Here is a 23,930-nt window from a genome sequence, read left to right as displayed (position 1 = left end):
CCGCTTGCCCCCGCGACTGCGGCTGCAGCCAGGAGGGCGTCGTGGACTGCGGCGGAATCGACCTGAAGGAGTTCCCGCTCCTGCTGCCGGAGCTGACCAACCACCTCTCCCTGCAGGTAAGGCAGCCGAGCCCCCGCCAAGGGTGCCCGGGCCGCCGCGGCCCACCCAGCGCCCACAGGCCCTCCCGCAGCCCGGCTCCTTCCCACAGAATCCTCAAGGGTGGAAAAGGCCTTGAAAATCACCCGGTCCAACCGTTAACCTCACACTGACAGTTCCCAACCCCACCGTGTCCCTCAGCGCTTCGCCCCGGGAACAGGAGGTGTGACGGGCCCAGCACTGGTGCTCGGCAAACGCACCTGGACCGCGGCATCAGTTCCCTCCCCACAGATCCAGGGAGGGAAAAAGATAGGAAATTTTTTCTCTTTATTCCTTCCCAGCTCCAAGTGAAGAATTTTTGTCTGAGCTAATGATTATTGTTTCTGGTGAAGGCCTTTTGTTTTGAGGTCATGAATCCTTTGAAAAGGACAGGCTAAATTACTTCATTAATGAGAATTTTCCTGGCAGCATTACACATTAATGAATGTTGTAAACACAGCATACCAGTCCACACACAGACCCAACCAACGTCCCAGTGTCCCGCCTCTCCCCGCGGCACGTGGACTCAGCTGGGAGCAGGTGTAACATGGCCGAAGCCATCCATTGCCATGGGCAACGGGGCCGGTGACATCCAGACGGCTGGTGCTGTCAGGCCTTCCACAAGTGGTTCAGTTTCTGTCAGGGTGAGGGCACGTCAAGGTATGAGATGCAAACTTCAGGAAGAAGCAGCGGTCTGTTCTAGGCTGGCAGCAGGTTCCTATGCTCTGCTGTTAGTGAATTGATCCCTATGACCAGCATTTGGGCTGGCATCTTTACCCGCCTGTGCTCTGACACCTGAGGGCATGGGCAGGGCCAGAGCATGGCAGCCCTTTGGTCATTCCTCCCCTGAAGCAGTGGCAGTACTTCCAGGCTTTTCAGTGCCTCTTTGGCCCTTAACTAGCTGCCTTTTAGTTTATTGCTCCTACTTGCCAATTCTGTTCAATGGATGAAATGCAGATTTTGTTCAGAGCTCCCCATCCAAGTGCAGCATAGTTAGAAAAACTGTAATGTAAGCTGGCACCTTCCTCAGCAGATCTGTCTCAGGCGTGTGCTAGCCATGGCTCCTGCCTCTACTGCCAAAAGCAAAGAAGCTTTTTGGAGCAGCAACTGTCACTTTCTTGTGTGGCCTGGCTTCCTGCACCGTAGGTCCTTGACTGGACCCCTAGTTGCTAAAACACTAGAATCACTCATTAATAGTCAAAATGTTAGTCAGCATGTCCATGAAAATCTGATGGCAGTCACCCCTGACAGCAGAACCAGAGAAAGTGAGCCCAGTTTAACGCTCCCTGCTCACGATGAGTTGTTTTTAAAACAACATGTAAGTAACAGAAGTAATAAACTTGGAAATCCACAGTGCCAATCTTGGAACAAATGCTGTGCTGCAGATATGAGGTTTGGCTGTGGCAGATGGATTATAGGCCTTGCCAGGCATAAATCACACTCTTTGTGTGCTACCAGTGCATAAGCCGGATATTTCTAGAGATGAGCACAAGCTATAAAAGTTGGTTCAGGCCTTCCAATGCTGCTGGGTTTGGATGTCTTGGTTTTGAGATCTGAGTTTGGCTCATTATGGAGAGAATGACAATGATTTGACATGGTGGGTTCATTTCCAAGTTTTACTGGAGTTCACAGTCTGGCTTATTGGGATCCTTCTTGGATTACTCTGATGATGATTAATACCCTCCATTTTCTTAGAATAACCAGATAGAAGAAATCTTTCCAGAAGAGCTTGCTCGTCTTTACAGACTGGAAACTCTCAATTTGCAAAATAACAGGCTAACTTCAAAAGGTAAGCTGGCAGAGCCGTGAAGGGGACAGAGCCTGTGCCTCCACAACACTTATGCAGCTTATGCAGTGAGGCCAGTGACAGCTGATAGGGAAAGCCACAGATGATGGACTGACTTGGTTGGAGTGTAAGCCTCACTCCTCTGGCTGTCACACAGATCATGGAGACACTTTATCATCTGAAACTTAATACTCAGTGTATAAGAATGCAGCCTTACTGGACCAGTGGAGGAGACCTGGCAGCAGCACTGTGTACTGTGGCGTGAGATCTTCTCATCCAGGAAACTCCCTCCAGTCCCACAGGCACATCAATGCAGTGCACTTGAGAACCAGAAATGTCTACATGCTGAATGATTTACTTCTGACTGACCTTGTTTCTTAATCCACTTCTTTAGTTCAGTCTAGTCAGTCAGTTAGTGCAGTTTAGTCCAGTTCAGACCTTGTCAAATTTGGTATAAATACAAATAATATATACTGCAGATAAGGCAACTTTTACCCTTCTTCTAAAACCATTTTGATTTTTGTAGGCAGGTTTTGCTTGTTAGGTTTTATGCTTATTAGAGAAAATTGACAAGGAGTTAGTAAGGAAAGCAAAAGAAACAGGAATTGGAGTAAGAGGAGGATATGTACTACAAAAGATAATAGTTATTGTTAATTTTGTGTCACCCAGTTGCTCTGAATGCTGTTGCTATCCTTATTCCAATGATAGAGAACAGCCTTCATTGGGAATGTGGGCATATTATGCATGGGACCCACAAGATAGCACCCTTACGTAGCACAAGGAAGGCTAAGCTTCAGACTTGGGCGTTGTTACCTTTGGGCTTTGATGTTTCTTTCACAAGCTTCAGTGCAACCCTGAGTTTCCAATATGTTTTGCCATGGGAAATAGCTTCACCTTTGACTTACAGTTATCTAATTGCCAGGTGAAAATGTGATTTGCAGCCTTTCCATTGTGACAGCAATTGTGCTTGTGTGATCAGCTGGATGTGGAGTGATTTGGCTGAAAATTAGTAATTATCGGGCAAGGGTAAGCTCTGAGTTGGCTCAGCTCTCTGAGCTGGTTACTCTGCGGCTATCTGGATTGTGGGGGAGCAGAACAAGAGAACGGTTATGACATGCAGATACTGGTGTTATTTTGGCAATATCATGGTCATAGATCAGATTGATCTGATCATTAAACAACCTCAGATGATGTCCTTCCAAGAAAAATCGTTTGCAAATTCATGAGCAAATGACAAAAGAAACTTCTTGGATAGCATGGCTGCTGCGAGCACTGATGATCAGCCATACAGCAAGTCTGCACAGCTCTGTACCTGACCCTTGCTGGTGGGACTGGCCACAAGCCTTGCGTGCTTAGGAGTTTTCATGGTCTTCCACTGCTCTTAACAGTCTGTGGGGTTTTTTGAGTTTTAAAAAAGCCAAAGACAACAATAGGTCTGAGTCAGATTGTTTCTGTGGCAATGAAAAATACTTAAATCTCACATTATAGATATTATCAGAGAGAGAAAGCTACACTCTGGTATTTTTCACTCAGAGAGGCAATAAGTTGCCAGTGTCACTGATTAGTTATTTCTGTTTTTAAGGGTTGCCAGAGGAAGCATTTGAGCATCTGGAGAACCTGAATTACCTGTACCTGGCAAACAATAAGGTAAGAGGTTCACAAGGCTTTCAGAGTTCTTTTCTAATCAGGTTCTGAAAGTTAAAAGAGCAAGTCTTCAATTCTTTTAAAATATATATCCTACATAAGTGAAATTGTGCTAAAGTGATATTCTAATGCAGGTTCATCTAAGGTCAAGACAATCAGTTAGTATGCTAAAAAATCAGAGGACAAGCACGCCAGGATATTTTGAACACTTATTTGTGCAACTGGTGAAAGGTTTCCCATGTGTGTGTAGGGAGGTATAGCAAGCCCTTGCGTTTATAAATTACCACTGTCTTCAGTAGGCTCTGGATCAGCTGCATGCAGGTTTGGTAGCTGCCTGTATGCAATAAGCTGTGGGGTAATGGTGTGAAACACTGCATGTCTCATCAGATGAGGCTGGTTAAAAAAAGCTATCCAGTTTTCCCTGACTCCCATTCTTACTAGGCTTGATGGAGGGGGGATGCCCACACACAGTGAAACTGTGCAAGTTATGAATTTATTCTTTTAGCTGCAGCGGTAGGAACTGAATTTCTTTTTTAATGGCGAAGATCCTAGGTGCTTTCCTATTAATGACCCAAGTTGGATGTCATGACAGAAGCACATCTTTCCTGCCAAGCCTAGGAAATGAAATAACTTCTCACATACCCTTACATCTGGGTGGTTGCCATTATGGCTTTCTTTATCCCCAGTGATCGTCCACAAATATTTGCTACAGAAGAAACTGAGATGCCACAGAAAAATATAAGTTAAAACACCAGGCAGAGCTCCTTTTGTCTATAAAAACCCTTCCCTTTCATCCTTCCCTCCCTCTTTCTCTCCATATATATATATATATATATATATGTATATTATATGCGTGTCTGTATATATATTTTATTATCCTCTTAAAATCTGTGACCTTTTGATGTTTTGTTTATATACATGTGGCCACACTCAGGTTTCAGTCAGGCCAAGACATAGCCAGAATCACTCCATAGATTTCTGTATGGAGTGATTGAGAATAGAACCCATTCCTCAGTACAGTAACATTGTGTTCTTTTCTCCCTTTCAAGCACCATTTCCATATAACAATCTTGGCAGTTAATAACTCCATAAAAAAGAACAAGCCAGACTGTGACTAATATTCCAGAACTTTGCACTCCAATTTTCCCTGTGTGACAAAACAAAGTGTTTGGTTTTTCTGGCTTTACTGCAGAGAGAAAAGGATCCCAAAAGAAAATGCAAACATCAGCGAATGTCAGAACTAGTTACAGAGAGAAGTTGTCGACCCACAAAAATAACACATTTCTTTATAAATCATAAGCCAGGACAAACCAGATTGGCTTCATACTGCATCCACTCTGCAGCAGGAAACACTGCAGATCAAGTAACTGTGGTGTCTGGAGGAGAGCAGGGATTTGCTGGTAGTTTGCTCCTTGTTCTATGGATTATTTTAATGCTCCTTTATCTTCAATTGTGATCCCATCAGATGTAGCTAAATTGTCTTTCGTTAAACTAGTATAGTTGCTTGGAGAAAAGAAATATCATAATAGACTAAAAGCCTTCTGTGGCTTATGAGTAACAAGTACCTCAAGTAAAGAACGCATGCTGTAGTTTCCTTTTTAAATTTTCACCCCACTGTCATGATTTCTATCTGTCACATATCATCTACAGTAAGCCTTGTTAATAACAGTAATCTCTTCCACCAAATGTAGACCAGGTCCTGAGTTGTCATTATTATTTACTATAAACTGGTCATTTTGGTGTCAGAAGGTTTTACATTTCCCCCTATTCCCAAAGTGATAAGGGATTCACCTGGATCCAATACTTCTGTTTATATCAAAACTTGTTTTGAAACTGGTAATAACTTTTGTATAATCCTTCTAAGTACATTGGTTAACTTATTAACAGTGGAGAACACTCCACTGTTCTCTGCCATATGGAAAGGCAGATCCAGCAGTGAAGCTGCAAGAAAATTGCAGCTGGAGAAATGCATATTGCTACTTATTAGGCAATACTAGACAAAGCTACTCAGTGAAGTTTGGTTTTGCTAACAGTTACAACAATCCACCATTAATCCTTCAAGCAGTCAACCAGTGAAGATCAATTAGTCTCATGACTAAGTGCTGAAATGCCAAGGCAAAGTCCTGAGCAAGTGAAAACTCTTTTTGGATGAAACTTTTCTCTTTTCTCTTTCTTGTGGTTCTGATGTCTCTCATTTCACATATCTGAGCCATGCCCTAAAGTTATGACCTAACAGACTGTGTTTTAATATGAAAGTGATTGAGTCTGTTTCCTGTGTCTGAAGTCTCAATCTTATGTCACAGTAGAGACTTATTTCTGTCTGAGGCACAGTCAGACCTTCCTAGTCAGAGATTTATCCACTTTTCTGAAATCACCTCTCCCAGCTCAGGAGGTGAGATATTACTGGTAAAGCCAAGTACTGTGGCAACCGTAGTAGTATGTAGAATGCCTGTTTCCACTGATTACATACTCTCTGGAAATACTGATAGGAGCATGATTTGTGGGAAAGATCTTTTTTGTGTTTGTCACCATTAAACATTTAAGACAGCTTAAGGATGGAGGTGAAAATTAAAAATAGTAAATAATGTACTTTCATCTTTTAAAAAATAGGGCTGTATTATGAGTGCAGTAATTGTGACATCATGGATATAGTCCATCAATGCACACTTGACAAACTAGTAGAGAGATCTAGGCATCCTTTAGATTAATACATAGTCTAAGGCTAGGGTTAGGCAGTTCTCCAATAAAGTGTCTGTTCTCTCAAACATTTTTAATTTTAAAAATATTTTTTTTGTTTACACTATTATTAATAACCACTTGCAGTTTTACAGTAATAAAAATTTGAAAAATATGTTTTCTCATCATGTGAGTCTTGCTGTGCTTTGCTGGCTGTAGGGACTAAGTTCTGTTTCATGCAACAGTGCTGTGAGGAAGAAGCATTACAGATTCAAAGAGTTCAAAGTTAAAAAGCAGATCTCTTCCATTGCCCAGAGTTTCTCATCCTGATCTCAGAGCTTTAGGTGACAAAGAATTCAGTATCTCCCTAGAAAAGATGTTCTCTCCAGAGCCCTTCAGAGTGTACATAAAATATTGTAAGAGCGGTCTCATTAGTACTGTAGTTAACATCTGTAACCACAGTGATTGCACCTGCCTACTGCAATTCAATAGTCTTCTGCTTAAGTACTCAAGGTTCATATCTACTACAGCACTGTGTTAATAATTTGTTTCCCAAGGGTTTAATCGTGATGCATAAATCTTCTGGCTTTATGCTTTCCAGAAAACTGTTGTCTAGTCTGTATTGTAACCTGTATTCTTGGTTTCTAGGTGAATGACTTTGCTATTAGAAGCCACTCAGTGAACCTCGCTACTGTTGCTCTGTAAAACTGAGGTTTTTTGATCATTAGTTTTCACTCCACCAGTTTTTGTTCAGATGCAGATGTTCCTAGCATGATTTTTTTAAAAATCACTGATAAAAATAGCAATAGACCAACACATCAAATAGTATAATTCTCGTCAGCTATAAAGTTTTGGAGACAGGACCTTTCTGTATTTTGTCTCTGATACATCACTTGTTTAATGAAGAAAGTATCACTGTACTGGTCTTTGCTTTGAAGTCCCATGTGATAGTCCATCATTTGGCTTAGAAATATCCCTGTCCTTTGGGAACCTGAATCCTCTGTTGAAAAGATCATTGTAAATGGATGTAATATTGCAACAGACATATGAAGTGACACTTCCCCCCTGCAGTATACTTTGGTAAGAGAGTAAGTAGTAGGCCACTGTGAGATGGGTTGGATTTTTTTGGCACGGCAAACTGAGGAATTAGGAACAATAATAAGTGAAGTGTTTGCTCTCTGAATAACAATTCCTTGATTTCTTCCACCAAAAAGAGACAGGACTCATCCAACCAAAACAAACATTCACATATCATGGAGCAAAAGTCTGTCTCCTTCCTGGAGAGATTAGTGAGTGAGGACAATTTGTTTTTGTTCATGCAATCTGCATTCAGTTTAATTTATTTTTGCCTGTTTAGAGAAAATAAATTTGCGTTTTGTTGCTGGTCTAATACTTGGTTAAAACATTTGTTGCATTTAATTGGAATTCCCTGATATACTTCTTTTACAGCTAACAGTGGCTCCGAAATTCCTACCAAATACCTTGATCAGTGCAGATTTTGCAGCCAATTATCTCACTAAGATATATGGGCTCACATTTGGACAGAAACCAAACTTGAGGTAAGGGATCGGGAAGTAAAACTATAATAGTGTTCTGCCACTGCATGGGAGCAGTTGGTGGGTGATAAGAAACTGTCTGGCTAAACCATGTTATTGCCTACTTATGATTTTTGGAAAGAAGCTGTTTGTTATTCTCGGCATGAAAGATCAAACAAGCTATTTCAAATAAACACATTCCAAGGGCTTTAACTAGCTGCCAGACACTTTTGCACAGATAAAAATTAAATTGTCTCCATCTTATTTGTGTATCAGTTATGAGTGGAAAGGAACAGCGTTGGTTTCTCAAAATGGAGATTAACTGTTTAAAAAATACTAGTTTTATTATAGTCTATTCATTAAAAAAAATTAGAATCAGGTTCAGAGTGGAGTACTCAGTGCAGTTGAGTATAAGTAGCTCAACTATATTAAAGCTAAGCACTTTAGGGCCTTCAGAAGTGGTTCATATCCTCAGGTCTGGTTCAAAGGTCTCTCTGCTAGTCTGAGGTTGTGATTTTCTCAGCTGGATCCAGCGCAGCACATTGGCCCATCTCAAACTCGCATGCACATAGACCACCTCCTCTGAGGTATGGTCTTTCCAAAGGCATTTTGGGTAATTTATACAGATGCTGCAGCATCTAAATCTTGCAAAGACATCTCAAACTATTGGTAACAATTTACGCATCCAAGTTTGGAAGCAGTTAATAATAGCTGATCCAGTTGAGCTCCTAGAGCCTAGTCTTGTGATAAACTGAAGATTTCTCCATTCCCACTGAATTAATTGAGAACTGAAGCGAGGCCTTCAGTCTTGTAGGCTCTTGGTAGCTGAAAAGGCTGAGTCACTCACTGATTTCTGGCAATATCTTGTTATGAAAGAAACTAGATTTATACATGTGTTCTTCCTTAATCTGAGTTGCAGAAGCTGCTGTGTTTTGATTTCATATTAAAATTCTTGTACTCTTCTGATTTTCACACTTTCCTATACCAACACTAATTTTAATCAGAATAGTATCTCATTGATTTCCAAGATTGCTGATATAAAATCCTAACAGTTGTTTCAGATGGTTTATTTGCCCCCAGCAGAGTTCATGGTCTCAGACTGATTATTTGTAAAGCAAGATTTTCAGAAAGGCAAATATTTGTGAGTTAAAAGTACAGCTGACCATGCAGGGTGAACAATATTTTCACTGTGGCTCTGGACTCCCTGGAGTGTCTGGTCACACAATTGTATTTCAATACTGAGTCTTTCCTTCCTTCCAGAAAGATAGTGCCAAGTTCTCTGCAACTGGTAGAGAATCCAAGAACAAGTTTAAAAAGCACACTTTGACACTGTACTCTTTTTCAGTTTTAACCTGTCTTTACAGTTTTATCTGCCTACTGCATCTTGGGGTAAACACAAGAAAGGAAGAGGTAATCAAAGTCAGTAAAATCCTGTAATTTTTTTTTTGTTGAAAAGAAGTCAGATGAATCCATTTAGCAGTTAAGCCAGTGAAAACCAGGAATAACTTCATAGGGGTCCACTGTTTTATACGGAATTAAAACCTGTGTGAGAAAGAATGAATCCATTTTAAAAAATCTGATTGGATAAACTGTGAATTCTGTGAATACTAAAGGTTAAAAGTAAGAAGGGCAAAGGGAAAATAAGAAATGGTCTTTCAATCCCAAAGGTTCATTAAAGCCCCAAATTTTTCCAGATTAGAGTAAAACTGCTGTCTTTCTGTCACTACTCTATGCCTTTCTGAGTTCTAGGATTTGGAGACAAACTGTTTCCTGGAGTATTTCCAGCCTTCATGGGAGCAGAAAGAATGGAGGGGTGAGAGACAGCTCTTTTTTAAGAGATCTACAGGTTGATTTTGCAAGCCCAAGAAGTCTCGATCTGATTCCAAATAGAAGTTAAAATTTGGGGCATACCTTGTAATCAGACAGGAGTTCTAACCCTCTTGAGTGAGGCCACCATACTGATGTTCTTTCTTTCAAAGCACTGAACAATCTCAGACTTGCATTCAGTTTGTTGTTAGGAAGATAAGGCTACTGGTGAAATTTGTATTTGCATGCAGGTTTGTATTTTGAACACATATACATTTTGGAGAGTATTTGGACCAGCCATTTGGTTTTGCATCTATATCCCTTGCTAAATTAAAGGGCACATATTAAAACCAAATCTAATTATCTCAGGGAAAGAAGAGATTGGAATACAGTTTTCAAACAGCTTTCTCTTGGTAAACAAAAAAAGCCAGATGTCACTACCTGTTTAACTTCATCTTCTTTCTTCTTCCAACAGATCTGTGTATCTTCATAACAACAAACTTTCAGATGCTGGGTTACCTGATAATATGTTTAATGGCTCTGATAATGTGGAGATACTCATCATGTCCAGCAATTTCTTGAAGTATGTTCCAAAGAATCTCCCTCCAGCACTATATAAATTACACTTAAAGGTAATGGAAACAAGGTTTTGTATTCCTTTACGATTGTGACAAAGTACTGTGTTCGTATGGGATTCAAACCACGCAGCTAAGCCATTTCAGTGCACTTGGAAACATTCCCAGGCCCGTTGTAAGTCTTGTCTGCTCAACAGTAGCTGTCTCCTGTGTCCTTACTTTTTGTTCGTAAGTAACAGTGCACTTTTGCAAAACTCCATAATGCTCACAGGGGACAAAAATGCTTTTCTATGTTTTCAGGGGAATGTTTTGTAAATGCCTATATGGTAGCACTGTGGTCTCTTCTTGCATATAATGATATTAATATGTAGTACAAGAAAGTAGATCACTCTTCATGGCCTCCCAGTTAAGGTTGTCACTGACAATACTGTTTTTCCTGACAGCTGCTTACCCACTATATACTGGCTTTGCTCACTACCTCATTTCACACAGACTACTGTTTCCTTGCGTCAGTGATTTTTGTTTGCTACTGAACTGGCAATTCAAAGACGAAGTTTGGATCGGTAATTCTTTGCTGCTACAACTTCTCCAGCAGTAGTGCAATAGCAGAAGTTGTGGTATTGACTAGTCTTCAGCATTTTTAATACTGTGTCATCTGATTTTGATAAAAACACTTCGTCATGTCTGTACTAGAGTTCTCATCCTTGTTAACAATGGGAGAGCTGCAGCGGTGGGGAGTCCTGGTTCCGCTTGCTCCTAGTGTTGACAGCTCCTTGGACTTGTGTAGACTGGAGTCTGTTATCAGCCCCTGGACTTAGGCAGTTCTGTGTTGCCTCCCAGCTTTCTTTTCCCTTGAAGGTTTCACCACTAATTCTCATTAAAGTCTTTTAGAAAATAGACGTCTCCAGCATGAAGAAAATAAGGGCAAACAGTCTGATCCTTTAAATTGCTGGAATTTCTCTGCAAAGTATGAAGTTACTAGTCCCCTGCATTTTATTGCCATTTATAGGTAATCATTATCTCCCAAAGGGGTCTCAGACTTTGAGGACTACACTTGGAACTCGTATCCTTCCCTGTCACCAGTTGTATTAAGGGCAGAGGAGCTGAAGAGAGAGCATTTTGTTTTCAAGTGCACTGCCTGTCAGTAGTAATATTTACCTTGATATTTTGACTGGGAAAAAACAGGACAGAGAGAAATGAGAGACAGCCAATTGTGTACCAAAAGGTGTACTTTAGATGTGACAGATTTTTTTTTTTTTTTCTTTCACTGTTCATTGAGACACTCAGACAAATCTATGGTGGTATCCACTTTATACTAGTTGGCACATGAATCTAGTCCAGTCTGTCCATCACATTATTGTGGGAAGTTTAACAAATTCAGTGTCAGTATTTTAGATATCCTTTTATAATTCCTACAGTTCCTATATGGAATTTCTAAGTGGAATCTAGTTTTATACTTTCTTTGTGTCTGCCTGCTGGCTACTCCAAAGCCACGCTAAGGCAATAGGAGTAATTATTTTGGAATCTACATTGCAGGAACTGTACCTTTCGGAATGCCATTAATGCTAGAAGGATGGCTGGTTCCCAGCTTCCAACCTAATTCTCCTTTATCATGAAATCTGTTTTACAATATCCAGAAATCTTGAGCAAACTCCAGAGGTAGTTGTCTAGAATACATTATACATTTGCACATAGGTGAAAGGACTACGAATACAAAATAAAACTGTCTGGGGGCAGGGGGAGAATTCTAACTCCTTAGCCCAAAGATTCCATGGGAAATCAATAAAAATAGGCTGTAATATTTCAGTCGAGTATTTGTATTTATTTCTTAAGCAGAATTATAATGCCCGCTGAAATATCTTATGTCTAGCCCTTTTGAAGTTTAATTGCCTGGTGTTAGCTGAGCAGAACATGAATGTCCTATGTTTTTTCATGCCAAATAATGTGCTTTCTGCTTCTGGTGACTCTAGAACAACAAGCTAGAGAAGATTCCTAAAGGAGCCTTCAGTGAACTTGCAGGTCTGCGGGAGCTGTATTTACAGAATAACTACTTGACTAATGAAGGAATGGACAATGAAACTTTCTGGTGAGACTGAGATCTGTAGTTTGTACCTCTGGGTCTGTCTACCTCCTCTGGTACAGTAGTACATTACTGAGCAAAGTACATCTTAAAAAAGTACATTTATTAAAAGCTCTATGACGTTAGGCATTTCTCTGCTAAGTCTGTATGTCTATAGAGTCTAAGATTCAGATGCTGCAATTCAAAAGCAAAGGTCTGAGTGAGTGGTTTGAATTCACAATGTAGAATACTTTTATACAAAAGATGTAACACTGAACATCAGACTGCATCACTCCCTGATTGCCACAGACCCAATCACACCAGGTACTAAGTGCTTTCTGCGAAAAGGCCACCTAGAGCAATGTCGAAAGCTGGTCTCTGTTCTTCCAAACCAGCCAAAAGTGAGGTTACTTGGGAGTTTCCAGTTTCAAGGGAGTTTACTGGAAGTTAAGGCCAGACCTTCAACTTTGCTAAAGCCACTTCTGTGTTTCTGTGAAGGTGACTTGAAAGCAGCCACAGATACACAGTTTTGAATTCATCTGGCAGAGCTGTACCCCAGTGCAGATGATTGCTGGAGTAGGCAGGGATGCAGTGGTGCTGTTCAATAGCCAGATGGCTGCAAAAGCTTTGCTACAAGCTGGTGCAACAGAAATAGCCTTTGACTGTCCTAAATTTAGCTTGGGACTTAGCACTTCAAAAAGTTAACATTTGTGTCTCTGCTTGCACTGAGTGCTGCCCTTGTTCTGCCTGAAAATTCAGATCACATAACCTGTCCTGCCCATAATGTAATTCTATAAACTTTTCTGATCTCCAGACATGAAAATGTATCAAACTGCTTTCCTTTTCCACCTCCTGCTCCCAGAAACCTCTCTTAGTAATTTATTACCATAGCTGTGTTGTGTCTGCCTCCAGATCACGTTGGACATACCATTTCTGTTAAGGTTTTGATGAATAGAATACAGTGGCTAGAGCTGAGGCACCAGTCACAGTCAGCAGAGGGGGTGGATATTGCTCCTGTCTGCCCAGCACAGCATAGTTCTGTTGAGATGTACCCAAGCTGGGGAAACGTTACAACTTGCAACAATTAAATGCTTTACCCAAAGAGTATATTTGCTCATTCGGAGCATGCTTGGATAGCTGTGAATAGCAGTGTAACCAGTAAGTAATGTCTGTAATGCATTAGTTCTCACACTTCCTGAAAACTTCCTAGCCATCTGCAGTGGGTTATATAGTGCCATGCAGATTAAAAGTCTCATTTGAACTCAGAAACCGACTTGAAGTACAGGGCTCCTCAATCCTGGCATATAATACCATTGATCCACATCCAGTTGGTATAAGTGACTGGTCTGAGGTTTTATTTTAGCTTCAACTGAGTCCATGGAATCCAGATTCAGTAGCTTACACAAAGCAGCTCTAGCCCTGACTCACTTCCGTAACACTAGAGGGTCAGGAGAAGTTCACTACCTTAACCTAGGACACTGAATTAGCATTTCTGCTTTTCATGATTCATATTTCATCATCTAAAAATCAGACCTGCTTTTCAGTTTCAATATACACTTTTCAGAGAGACAGAAATTACTCATGCTCAGGCCATGGTTCTGTGAAACCGAGTGCTAAATTCTGTGTTCTAATGGTGCTCCCACAGCATCTTTCTTGTGGTATTTGTTCACTGAAATTGCTCATATGTTGCTACCTGTGGTGTCAAATGAGAGAACAGTACGCCGCAAAATTGATCTCGGGTCTCAGCCCAGCAGCAGTTTGGATGTCTGGGGATTCCAGCAGGTTCTCTTGCTAGTGTGGCTGGGGAGCAGTGGCAGTGCTTAGTCTCAATAATGGCCGTATGGGAGCTCCCTGGTTTGCTGTCCCCATCTGTCATATCATGAGACAAAAAAGGGCAGTAGTGGGAAATATGCCAGGTAAAAAGACTCTAAAGCAAAGATTGTAAAATCCTAGGGGAAGTTGGTTATCGTTTCACCTTGCAGAATCTAAATGGAGAGTGTTTTCTTTCCTGCTTTCCCAAGGAAATTGTCTAGTCTTGAATATCTGGATTTGTCCAGCAATAACCTCTCACAAATCCCAAGTGGTTTACCTCGAAACATCGTCCTCCTTCACCTGGAGAAGAATGCAATTAAGGTGATTGGCAGAGATGTCTTGACCCAAATTAAGAACCTGGAGTACCTTCTGCTCCACAATAACAAATTAAAAGCCCGAGGTATTCACCCGTTAGCCTTCCAAGGCTTAAAGAAGCTGCACACTGTCCACCTGTACAACAACATGCTGGAAAGGATTCCCAGTGGGCTGCCCCGGCGAGTGAAAACCCTTATGATCCTTCATAACCAGATCTCTGAGATTAACAGGAATGACTTTGCTACCACTTACTTCCTTGAAGAGCTGAATCTGAGTTACAATAAGCTCAAAAGTCCCCAGATCCATCGGGAGGCCTTCCGTAAACTGAGGCAACTAAAGTCCTTGGATCTTTCTGGAAACAATCTCCACACTGTGCCTTTTGGCTTTCCAAAGAACTTACAGATTCTGAAGCTGAAGGAGAATGAGATAAGCATCATCCCAAAAGGGACTTTGTCTGGGATGACAAAGCTGCGGGAACTGTATTTGAGCAACAATAAACTGAAAGTAAATTCGTTTTACTCAAGAGCGTGGAGAGAACTCAGCAGTCTCCAGGTAGAAACATCACCTTCTCTAATTGTTTTAGTAATGCTGATGTCCTCGTCTGTCTGCCTAAGCCAATTTGTGTAGCACCAATACTAGATGCGCTTGGTCCTCATGTTTTGGGCTTGCATTGTAAGTGCTACACCCTCTGTTTCTAGAGTAGAAATGATGTGCTGTTGTGCCAGAGATGGGTACCTCGCACTGCTGACCAGGGTGGTGGTCCACCATATACTGCTAATTGTGGGAAATGCAAAGACATCTTTGTTTCTGAACCCTAGCAGTGTCCTATATTTTCAGATAATCATTAGTGAATGTTGTCATTAGAACTGAAATGATGCCTTTCAAGTAGCTTGTCTCCCAAAAGATTTAAAATCAGCTCTGAAGAGAGACAGCAGGAGGAAGGAATGCATAAACAAAAACACTCTTAATTCTCAAAGCCCCCACATCAGCTTATAATCAGACAGGCCAAGCTGCAGGATTTAGCAGCTCAGCTGGCTAAGGCACCTGGATAGCAGCTAGGAGGTCTGGATTCAATCAGCAGCCTTCTCATTTGCTTAATTGTTGGAGAAAGTTAAACACAAACCATAAGGCAGGCAGGAACAAACACATTTGTGCTGTGCAAAATGACCTTTCAAGATTGTTACACTGGCTGAAGGATTTGTCTGCATTTCCTTTTAGGCAACAGCCTGTTTCCTGCAGTAAAAGGTATTACCTGTGTCATATGGTAACCATCTAGGGTACATGTGGTTAGGTCACTGTACAGGCAAAGTTTGTACATCTTGGAGCAGATCAGGGATAAGGGAGATGGACCATATCTCACACTGCCCCAAGTGTCTTTTCAGACAATCCAAATCTTTTATCTATGTGAACATTTCGCTTTCTGTTGTTTCTGGGAATAAACAATAGCTTTCTTTCAGTTAATGTGAATCAGCAATGCAGCAACATCATCCGTAGTGCTGTTGGTTTGCATCAGGTGCAGATTTGGTCCATGGCTTTAATGATACATTTTCCATTTGTATTGTTAAGATTTGTTGGTGCCTCACTGATACGTGTATGTGTGTGTGTGTGTGCATGCAAATATATCCAAGCTGGAAAGTGGTCTGGAAAGAAGACACTGTTGAGAATTACAGATACTGGAATTGTTTCACTGCAGTAGCTTAAAAAAAGTATGTAGGGACTGTCAGCTGGATTGGGTTTTTTTTCAAAGAAATATGGGTCATGAGACCTGTTATGCAGCTTTAGCTGTTGGTTGGAATGATAAGCTTTCCTTCTCGTAAGGCCCGATTCATAGCTACTTCACATTACTTTTATTCTACTGTCCCTCCCTTGTAGTCAGTGTCAAGCCCTGTTCAGTGTTGTTCAGCGTTGCTGAATCAAACATTGGCCCTTCAGTTGTACCTACCCCACAGCAAACCCTGTTTGTATTAAACAAGGTTAAGATAATAGCACATGCTTAAAATTCTGTTAGACTAATGGTGAGGTTTTGGCTGTTGCTTTTTTTCTGAAACAGTATTCTACTTGTCAGTTATTTCTATGATAGTATATATGAATCTTTTTTATCATTAAAGGCTTAACTGTGCAATTGGTTTATGAGTTGGTGCACTGGAGTGAATTTGACAATAACCATCACATAAGAACCTGATTGTGCATGTACTTAGCATACACTACAGTGCACACTGTTTCCATGGAGATCACTGAAGACTATCAGCAATTGCAAAGCAAGACATTTACATAATTGTTTGCCAGACTGGGATTATGGGGAGTATAAAATCACTGAAATCGTGACAATCGTTTGCAGAAGTGCAGCTTTGAATAATGTGTCACTACTGTGTCAGCTTGTTGCTATGAAAATGCTACAATACAGGATAACAAAACACTTCTTGTTGATCCATTTTCTTGCATAAAATTAATCTGAGAAGTGATCATGGCCTTTAGTCCTGATGTCTTCATACATTCTTCCATGTTAGAATATTTTCAGATGTTTTTATGTGTAACTAACGAGTCACTAACCTTAGCGAGTGAAGTGTTTGCATTAGCAGCTTCCAAGGAATTGTCATGCATATCTGAAACCCAGTCTGCTTTTAATTCATCTAAAGCAGGCATGGGCTAAAGCCTGGGGACAGAGATAAAGAAATGTTGGAACTCCTAAATAAAACAGCATGATGTCTCACATTCAAATCATGATGCTAAATAGTAGTGTAAGAGAGCAGAATTGTCATGGCCAGACTTACCTTGATGTAAATTACAGGTAGATTAGTTTATACTGTAATAAATATCACTTCAGTTTTTTCCAGCATGAACTCAAACTGAACCTTTCAGCATGGCTGACAGTTTGCAATTTCCACTGTGCACACGGTGTATGTCATTTTCCTGACCTCAACAGAAGGGAGAGGTTCTGAAGCAAACTCACCAAAGTACCATCTGAAAAATAAAGCCCCGTTACAGATGATTTTCAAACACAACAAATCCTGGATGAGCTTTGCATAAACATTTCACTTCTGCACTGTTACTGTACTAAGTTTTTTATAAGTGTGCATATATATATATGTATGTATTTTTATACACTTGTGGGGTTGCGGGTGTGTATGGAGCCAGCCTTTGGAAGTTCATTTGTTGTCACATTTAAATCTCTATTTGGAGTGCTACTAATATTTAAATTCAATTATTTATTTGACCCCTTGTTGTCTCTTCCTTGCAGTCACTAGACATGGCTGGCAACCAGCTGACTTCTATCCCATCGGGCCTGCCAGAATCTCTAGAATATCTGTATCTTCAGAACAACAAGATCACCACGGTTTCAGAGAATGCTTTTGAGTCCACACCCAAAATAAAGGGGATTTACCTCAGGTAAGGTCAAGTTTCCACTTCAACGCACAAGATTTTTTCTTCTTCATCCACTTTATAATTGTTTACTTTCTAGAAAGTATTTAAAATCCTAACTTCCTAAATAAGCAACTTTTTTTTATAGTATTGTATGATGAAACTACGTTCATCTGCTCAGAAAAGACATGGATACACATAATAAATTCTTTCTGTTTGGAGAGTTTGTACTTTCTGTGCTTATTAGAATGGATTAGGCATGTTAGAAATTCAGGGAAATTAATATTATGTCATATTCCACTATTCAGCTCTGAGCTAAAAGTTTACAGTCCACTTGTAGGACTACAGCTTAGCCCTGGATTTTGACAAAATCCCCCTCTAGTGAGGCGTGTATGACTAATCTTGAAGTTGTGTGCATTCCCTTGATAGTCTTGTCAGAAACAGATGACAAGTTACAACTCTGATAATTATGTAAGTTCAGAAGCTTTTCTCGTTTTTTTCACTACTCTGTCAGTTGGATGAAGACTTTGTTTTTATAGGTGACAGATACTGACCTTTTTTTACATATAATGTAACTGATTTAAGTACAGATTTATACCACAAGAAGTGAAACAAGCATCCAGCCCAGTAATATATTCAGTTTTAATCTGATGGAAGATTGTTGAAAATACTTCTTAGAAGTAATTTATGAACGCCTACAGAATATTTGATTAAGCTGATCTAATGGATGTGTTCAAAAAGCCTAGGCTGCCTGCTGCACAAGACTAAATATGGCCTTATTTTGTCTGTATGCAACTCAAATGTTCTGTAGTTCTGAATAGTTCTGAAGCATACCTTTTTGGATGAATGATTCTATACCAAGCAAATAAAATTACAAAGTCTGGTGTAAATTAGAGCAGTCTGTCTATTCAGTTGCTCACATTTACAAGATTTTAGTGAATGCTTGGATGTACACCAGAAACCACATACCACAATCTATATTTCTATATAAAGAGAAAAAAGGAATTTGCAAAACTGTTTTGCTAACATATTTAGGAGGCAACTCCACCTATGCTAGGTTTTATTTCTTAATGGGACGCTATTAGTCACTGCAATGTTGTAAAATCATAATATACATCTGGAATATTAGACAGAATATGATTTTAAGCATGTTTGAGAGTAACAGACCAAGCAGTATATGTGAGAAATTCAAATTGCAGATTAGTGTATTTACATTCGTGGAAAACAAATAACAGATGAAAAATTATTGCATAGTGCTTTGTTTCTAAAGGGATACTGTGTACCAGTGCTTTTGAGTTTTGTGGGAGAAGAATTAAACAGTCAAGGGATGACAAAATTTCATGAAAAATCAAGTTACACTTTGAAATGTGGGCTATGGAGCAGATGACTTTCCTCTCTGGGAAGGAGAAAGCAGAATACCAAGAGAATTTGTCGGGGGAGGAATTGTATTATGATTTTTTTCCTTACAGAATACAGTTATAGAAGAGGGAAGAGGGGCTGGAGCAGATAGAAGTAGGAGTTTTTTGAAAGCTTGGTCAGTGAACTTGGGATCAGTGGGAGATACTTAATGTTTCTCAATATGTTCCTATAGGATCCTTGTGATGATACAGAGTACTGTCAGCAAACTTTGTTCAGTCATTGCATTTATGTGCATGCCCTTCCTTCTTCCATCATGAATTAGTACTCCTAGAGTGCTGTTATGGGTCAGTGTAAAGTTAGAGTAACTTGGGTCAGTGTAAGTTGGAGTAACTCTGCACAATGGTTTCCTCCTAGTCTCCTCATTTCTGTGTTGGATATAAACATGGTTTTATTTTAACAGGAGGCCTTTTTGTTTATTTAAAGGTTTAATAAGATTGCAGTTGGAGCACTGAAGGAAAGTACCTTCCAAAACCTAAAGCACTTACAGGTACTGGATATTGAAGGGAACCTTGAATTCAGCAACAGTTCAAAGAATAAGGGTGACTCAGAAGAGGAAATGGAAGATGAGGAAGAGGAAGAGGAAGAAGAACTGAGATAAAATGTGAACTCACATAATCACATCATGTGGGAGGTAACAACTGTAGTTTAGTTAAATCAAGGACCCAGTTCTGACACTCTTGCATAAATAATTCCAATTTACAAGTATGATTGAAACATAGTAAGTGAGTGTCTGAGCCCTAGACTCAAAGACTTCTACTAAAACATGCCTGGGAATTACAGAGTCAAAAAGGGTTGAAAATACATTATTTTGTAAAATGAAACAGTATCTATTTGTGTTTTATTGGAGGCAGTGGATTGTTTATAGCGGCCTCTGATTATAGCCACAGCAGACCCAATAGGTAAATATGAAAGCCATTATTTACTAATTCTGATAACAAAAAATGAAAAGATGTTGCATGATATTTTAAAGCAACTAGTTCAAAAGGAAAACAAAGTGTGAAGCTTACTGATGCTGAATATCATGTGAGCTGAAAATGGATTAAAAAAGTTAGACAAATTAAAGGAAGATAGACCTACCAATGTCTGTTAAACATGGCATTGAGATTACAACCTCTGTCTCAAACAGTTCTTAAATCACTGACTAGTCAGAGTAGGAAGATAATGCTATACTTATCATATTTCTTATGGAAAGAATATCTACTTCAGGTCACTTTTGGAGATGATATGCAGGCTTGGATTGATGCCTGGTCCAGGATAGCTAGTTCTCAAGAGCTTGTGCTTTTGCTACTGATAAGTCTTGGTTTATTGCTCACTTCACCCAGATTTGCTGAAAGACCAGTTACAGGTTGTGATTGCTGCTGACTTCGATTCCAGACTGGTAATTAAAATCAAGATCTCAGTATTCCATAAAAAATCTGGCCAGCCACTCAATCTCTCTAGTTGAAACTCATTTATTTTCAACTGCAGAAGATGAAGGGAGAATAATGTTTGAAGAATATGCATTTTTCCCTAAGAAGATCAGGGATCTGCTTAATGCATCTCTTAAGCATTTTATGTTCAAAGATGATGAGGTTCAAGACACTACTTCTGGAGAGTTAAACTCTAAGACTTGGAAAAAAATTGTTTAGTTTTGTCCCTAATCAACATTTTGTCATAGAGAGTGATGCAAGGAATTGCGAGGAATAGTGCTAATATGTTGAAAAGATGATGGGGCTTGAAAAGGGCAGAAGCTACTTGGAAAGTTAAATGTTAGGCCTCCTGGCTGGGCTATATGAAAACTTTATGAGAAAAGAAATAATTTATATCTACACACTTAGAGTACATACAACTTCCAAATCAACACATCTCTGATTTTGTTTGGGGCATGTGTGACATGTCAGCAGGTACTAAGTTTGCATATTCTGAATTCTGTATTCCATTATGTAATTGATTTTGTTTTTCTGATGTTTTGCAGGAAAGCATATGGAAACGTACATATATGTCTTTGTGTATATATCTATATAGATATACAGAGAACACTTAGCAAAATGTGCAATGAATTACGCAGAAACTGTCATGGCACTGGGCCAGGCTCATGGAATACAGCGTGTTATAGTGCCTTATTCAGGGAGAGACCCTGAATGCCTTTCCAAAGCTTCCAAATCATCTTATACAAGACCCAGGATCATAAGGGATTGCTCTGGAACTCACAAAAGCTGGCTTTTGTTTCTTCTATTTCTCTTCCTTCACTGTTTCCATCTGTAATAACAATATGGGACTGTTTTGAACACATGCCTTCAAATACTGGTTTTGTCACTGCATTTTAAGTGAATCGTGTATATGCTTCTTTTCTTTTCCTCCACCCCAAAGAAGCTGTTGTTGATCAGGGGAGATGGATATTTGCAGTAGTTTCATGTGTGGAGCAGTATATGAGGCATTTTGGTCAGCAAGCAGCAGTAATAATTCTGGACGCAACTATTCTCTGTTTTAACAATGTGTATATTTGGATGAGAAAAACATAGTAAGGCTGGATCCCATAATATTTTATCTCTACTGCCAAAGCCTGCAGTAAATGCCTGTTTTAGAAAGGTTTTAAGATAAAACAATTGCTCTTGTGAATAAATATTAAAAAATTTCTATGTCTGCCTTCAAGAACTTTGGTAAAGTTTCTGTATTGCTGTTGTTTGCCCATGTGGCAGTTGTGTAAATGTCTCTGAAGATAAGTCCAGAAGATTGAGTAACAGTATGCAGTTTAATAGATGTCATACAATTTTTCACATATTGTATATCATTCATGTTAAGAGTCAGAAGTGAGATTAATGAAGCAAAAGACATAAGTGAGTGGGGGTGTCTCAGGAGAAAACTTTTAAGAGTCAAGAGAAATTTCTTTGTTTAGTTTAAGTCTGGAGATGGTGCCTGTCTATTTTATGGTGTTGAGTATTCTCAGCTCCTGTTGGAATCATGGAAAACAAGGAAACCAAGAAAAAAGACCTACAGAGGTACCTGGATGGCAAGTTGCTTATCTGATTATAATATTCTTCATCTGAGGCAGCTTATCTGCTTGATGAAATGTTTTTTTCTTTTGAGGATTTCTGATTGAACACATGTTGTTTTGCATTTTGCATACTGCATTCCAGGATTTACTTGGAAACACAGCTGGCTTAATTCTTTACCAGCTGTTTTTACTGCTGGAGAAGATCTAGTTCCACACTCTCCATTTGGGTTCCCATAGCACATGACAGTAATTTTCAACTGATATTTCCTGCCTTAGACTATTCAACATGATCATGAATCATAGAAGGAAAGATTGCTTCCTGAACAAAAAATAAAAGCTTGGCCTTAAAAATTGCAGAAAACCCCATATTTTTGAATTTCAGCTATACAGCTGAGCAATAAAATATTCCAACTCTGACTTGGGATAAATTTCTGTGTAAAATGTTTACAGAATATAGTTCAAATCAATTGGCTATCTCCAGCAAACCCCAGTGGAGGTTTTGCCAGTTTTTGGTGTAACAGAGCAATTTAATATACTCCTGAACCAGCTGAGAATATACAGATTTGTACAGTTTTATGGAGAACTGTTCAATTATCTTTAAACCTCAGTACCCTACACTGTGATTCTGTGAGAAGTCAGGTGCCCCAGACTCCCATTGAATCCTTCGAGAGTCTGATATGGTGACTGCAGGGGTGAAGGGACATTTTAGCACCTTGTAGAATAAGGCCCAAAACTTCAGGATGATACATACACTGTTAAACTTCTTAATCAAGCATCAGACCTTGCCAGAGGAGACTCGCCTATAGTTGAAGGAGCATATCCTGGAGACCAAACAGAGTTAGGAAACCCTTTTCAAAGTTTATTTCAAAATAATTGCACACTGAATCTGTCCTTTAAAGGGGACAATGTTTTCCAGTAGGAAAAAAAAAAAAAAAGACACCACTCTTCCCCAGTAAAAGCCTCAAACCCCCTCAAGAGGAATGTCTTTTGATTGTTGTGTAAGAGATTGGTGAGGGAGAACCACAGGCTTGATTCCTCGCTTATCTGGTATCATCAGCACCTATGACATCAGACATAAAACTGTCCAAAATTGTAGTTTGTTTCCTTCTTTCAGAGGAATAAGAGGCTCCATGAGAGATAATGAGGAATAGTCAGAAGTCCATGGGAATAAACCCACATATTTTATTAGCTGTGGGCGGTACCTGTAATCCAAAGGTCCAACCCAGACTTCAGGGGGAGCAGGACCCAGGAACAGGGTCTAACTTTATTATTCCCATTAGTGAAAATGAGCAGAGTTGGAAAATTGACCTCTCCTTAGGCCACAAAGTTGGTCCAGAAAGAGGAAACACAGCCATTCTTTTCATGTAACTTTCTCCCTGTGAATTGCTTGGATTTCAGAAAGAGAAGAATAGAAAGTTTTTAAGGCTGAATTAGGTGTATGGACAGTGAAAACTTGAAGTTTGAAACATTCAGTTGGCAGCTTTATTCCTAAGTATGCATTTGCAAATGCTTGGTATTCATGCGTGGTCTGTACGCAAACTGAGGTCTGGGTTTTTTTGTTCTTTTTCTTTTAAAGGCCATTTTTCTTCATTACAGAGGATACTGCACAAAATGAGGGGGGGAAGTGGGATTTTTCTGAGATTGGGTACAATTTTTCACAGCAACAGGAGTACAAATGCAGCACATGAGCTACGAAGAACTTGACAGATGCCAAAACAGCCCGTGGATAATAAGGTTTTATTTTGAATGGTGGGCACAGAGCCCGGCTCTGTCTGCATTGTGGACAGGCTGTTAGGCAGCCGTTCTCCCCCTCGCCCCCATGGCCATCTCCTCC

General features: G+C 39.8%; 1 protein-coding gene across 1 annotated transcript; it reads left to right on the top strand.

Annotated features, from left to right (window-relative positions):
- Window positions 1-5: 5 nt before the first annotated feature.
- Window positions 6-21,753, top strand: PODN (podocan; the record flags this gene model as incomplete). Its single annotated transcript, XM_026853877.1, has 10 exons — window positions 6-116; window positions 1,831-1,924; window positions 3,504-3,568; window positions 7,691-7,800; window positions 10,058-10,214; window positions 12,128-12,243; window positions 14,238-14,895; window positions 17,582-17,730; window positions 19,546-19,753; window positions 21,077-21,753. Coding segments are annotated over 9 exons (1,635 nt in total), but the record flags the coding sequence as incomplete, so codon positions are not given.
- Between the last annotated feature and the right edge of the window lie 2,177 nt (window positions 21,754-23,930).

The sequence above is a fragment of the Athene cunicularia genome (assembly GCF_003259725.1).
Source record: "Athene cunicularia isolate RWA chromosome 8 unlocalized genomic scaffold, athCun1 chr8_part1, whole genome shotgun sequence".
NCBI lineage: Eukaryota > Metazoa > Chordata > Aves > Strigiformes > Strigidae > Athene > Athene cunicularia.
The sequence above is the reverse complement of the archived record's forward strand: the minus strand, read 5'-3'. Positions and strand labels throughout refer to the sequence as shown.